Raw genomic sequence first — 2,862 nt, 5'->3', positions numbered from 1 at the left:
TCGCACTGACAGAGACGGGCGCATGGGCTTGACAAATCGGGAAACCCAGCCCATGTTCAAATGGCTGATCTGGAACTGTTTTACTTTGATCAACCCGATCAGAGAGACACCTCCCTGGTTTTTAATAAGCAAAGTGGCAGCGAGAGCAGCTGCAGCGGCGGAAAGTCGCTTCACCCCGGCGGAGGAGAGGTTTCAGCACCATGGACAGAGAACCGGGGAGCCGGGGAGGAAACAGAAACCTCTTTCACCCGAAAAGAGGATGCTTATGAGGATGAAGATGTCGGACTAATAGGGACAAGTCCACAAACCTGCTCATCAAGTGAACTGTATGAGGAGGAAGAGGAGGAGGGGGTGGTGGATGAGGAGGAGGAGGAGGAGGAGGAGGAGGAGGAGGACATCCCGGAACTTTACTTGCTGTCCGACGACGACCTCTCCTCTGAGGGCTCGGGGAAGTCGGTGGATTACGGCTTCATCACCGCCGTCACTTGCCTTGTGACCGGCATCTCTTTGGTCGCCATATCCTACACGGTCCCCAGGGACGTCCGAGTGGACCCGGACAGCGTGTCCGCCAGGGAGATGGAGCGGCTGGAGAGAGAGAAAGCCAGGGTAGGAGCCCATCTAGACCGCTGTGTCATAGCGGGACTGTGCCTGCTCACCCTCGGGGGTGTGCTGCTCTCCACCCTGCTCATGATCTCCTTGTGGAAAGGGGAGATGATGAGGAGGAAAGCCTTTGCCTATTCCAAACACGCAGCAAAGTTGTACGGCTCGATCAATTTGAGAGCAGGCTCCAGCCCGACTCGGGAATCCTGCTCACATTTGTCAGCGGCTGATGAGGATTTAGAGGTGCTCAGCTGAATTTATGGACAGGACAAGCGGAAAGACTCAGAAACTGCTTAGAAAATCCTACCAATGCTGTCCTATAATCGGAGATGTGGTTGGGGTTTAATGCCTTTTTTATTTCTAACAGCTGAGGCTACTTTTTTGGTTGAAAGAAAAAAACCTTTTTAAAGGATATATTCACATCTATCCAAGTCTGTCATAAAACAATTTTCACATGCCCATATGTACATTGCAGAGTTCTGGGTTATTGTTCCTTCTGTACACTGGCTGTTAAAAGAGTACTCATAACATTCTCAGACTCACATTGAGATGAATATGGTTTTTTTTTAAGGAGCAAAATCTGTTTATTTATTTTTGTTTTGTTTTTTTTTAATCTTTTGGTTTATTTAACAGGGGCAGTGCACATGAATAAACATAAGAGTAAGCCAAGAAGCTATTTTCATCTGCAGTCCCTGGAAAAATGTTAAAAAGTCACCCTAAAAAAGAATAAAATACTTAAATTTATGAAGTTATTCGGATCATTTATAAGCCTTTAGAGCAATAATAAAGAGAGAAGAGCATGTTAATGTTAAAAAATACAGGACATTATACTACGTTTCATTGTCAAGTGCTAATTAAAACATGCAAGACAGAAACCACAATACTAATGCGATGAAATGTAATAGGGAATATTCATGTTTATAGAAATATGGACTGAACAAGAAAACATTGTGCTGCTAATTAAAACATGCAAAGCAGAATCACAGATATAAAAAGTACATACAAAATATCAGTCCCTCTGGCACAATTAAAGCAAAGCCACAGTGCATACCAGAGATATTGTGTTTTTTATTCCACTCATTTTTGTTCCCTTGTCAAAACCTGGTGCCTACATTACCCACAATGCAACTTGATTCACTCCACTGTGCAGATTCAGGTGTGTTATGCTAGTAGCAGCTAATGTAGCGAACCCCCGAGCCTCAAGCAGAGATGAGGAGCAGGCTACAGAGGTCCGATAATCTCACTTCTCTCTAAGTCCACACCCCCAGATGTTTCTTTAATTTTCAGACTTGTAGTTTTCAGCCCCAACTGATGTTTTATCAGAATTTATCAGACTTCAAGCTCTCTCTGGAGCCACAAAATGCTTCACTCAATCTATTTTTTCACATATGCAACAGTACTCCCCAACACCTGTTAACAGGGTCTGATGTGTAAAATTAGTGGAGTTCCCCTTTAAAAGATCCCTTCCTGATATAACTCCAGTGTCAGTAATGAGGAACAAAATGAACAGTCCTTGTTTTGTGTAAAACTGCATTTTGAAGTTTGGCCAATAATATGAAATCAAGTGAGTACGCTCCAAAATGTTGTTCCAAAAAAAGGATTTTGTAAGATACCCGTTTGATTTTTCTTACTCTTTCTGATATTAGCTTTAGCTGAACTTTAAAAAATGCATTTTCATTCACACAAAACAAGGAACAATGGATGTTGTTCTCCATCACTGGAACACTGGAATCAGATTAGGACTGGATCTCTTCTCAGCCAGTATCGACAGGAGGAATGATGACAACAAACGATAACTCTTGATATACATATGGGTGTGTTACTGTTGTATTAAGATAGAACTGAAAACATTGTGAGCCTATCCTTTAAGTTTACAGGAGGCCATATATGATGGAAATGAGCTGTACAAACTTACTAGAAAACTGAGTGAAACATTAAATATGCTTTCCTAAAATACATACAGTATATTTTGTTTACATTGGTTGTTCGTGGTTTGCCTTATGATGATCTCTGACACACCCTTTTGTTTACCGCCGCATCGCTGCTTCTAATGATGCTGCTACTTCAGTGATTCATGTTTACATACCGGTGCAGACTCATATGTTCAAGGCTTATGTGCTGTAGCTGCGAGGAAAATCAAACCTGAACCAGCGAGAGTGGTGTCATTGTAAAGATCTGTTGTGCTGTAGCATTCATTTTCCATCTTGTCCAAGACAGCACTTCACTGAATTGCAAGTATCAAAGCTGTGCAGATCTGGTTTC

The 2,862-nt window shown here is 42.5% G+C and overlaps 1 protein-coding gene across 1 annotated transcript; it reads left to right on the top strand.

The window, feature by feature from the left end:
• Positions 1 to 375: 375 nt before the first annotated feature.
• On the top strand, positions 376 to 1,707 carry LOC122970314 (transmembrane protein 74; the record flags this gene model as incomplete). Its single annotated transcript, XM_044336446.1, has 1 exon — positions 376 to 1,707. A coding segment is annotated over one exon (480 nt), but the record flags the coding sequence as incomplete, so codon positions are not given.
• Between the last annotated feature and the right edge of the window lie 1,155 nt (positions 1,708 to 2,862).

The sequence above is a fragment of the Thunnus albacares genome, chromosome 19, assembly GCF_914725855.1.
Source record: "Thunnus albacares chromosome 19, fThuAlb1.1, whole genome shotgun sequence".
Taxonomy (NCBI): domain Eukaryota; kingdom Metazoa; phylum Chordata; class Actinopteri; order Scombriformes; family Scombridae; genus Thunnus; species Thunnus albacares.
Note: the sequence above shows the minus strand (reverse complement) of the source record. Positions and strands in the feature narration are given on the sequence as shown.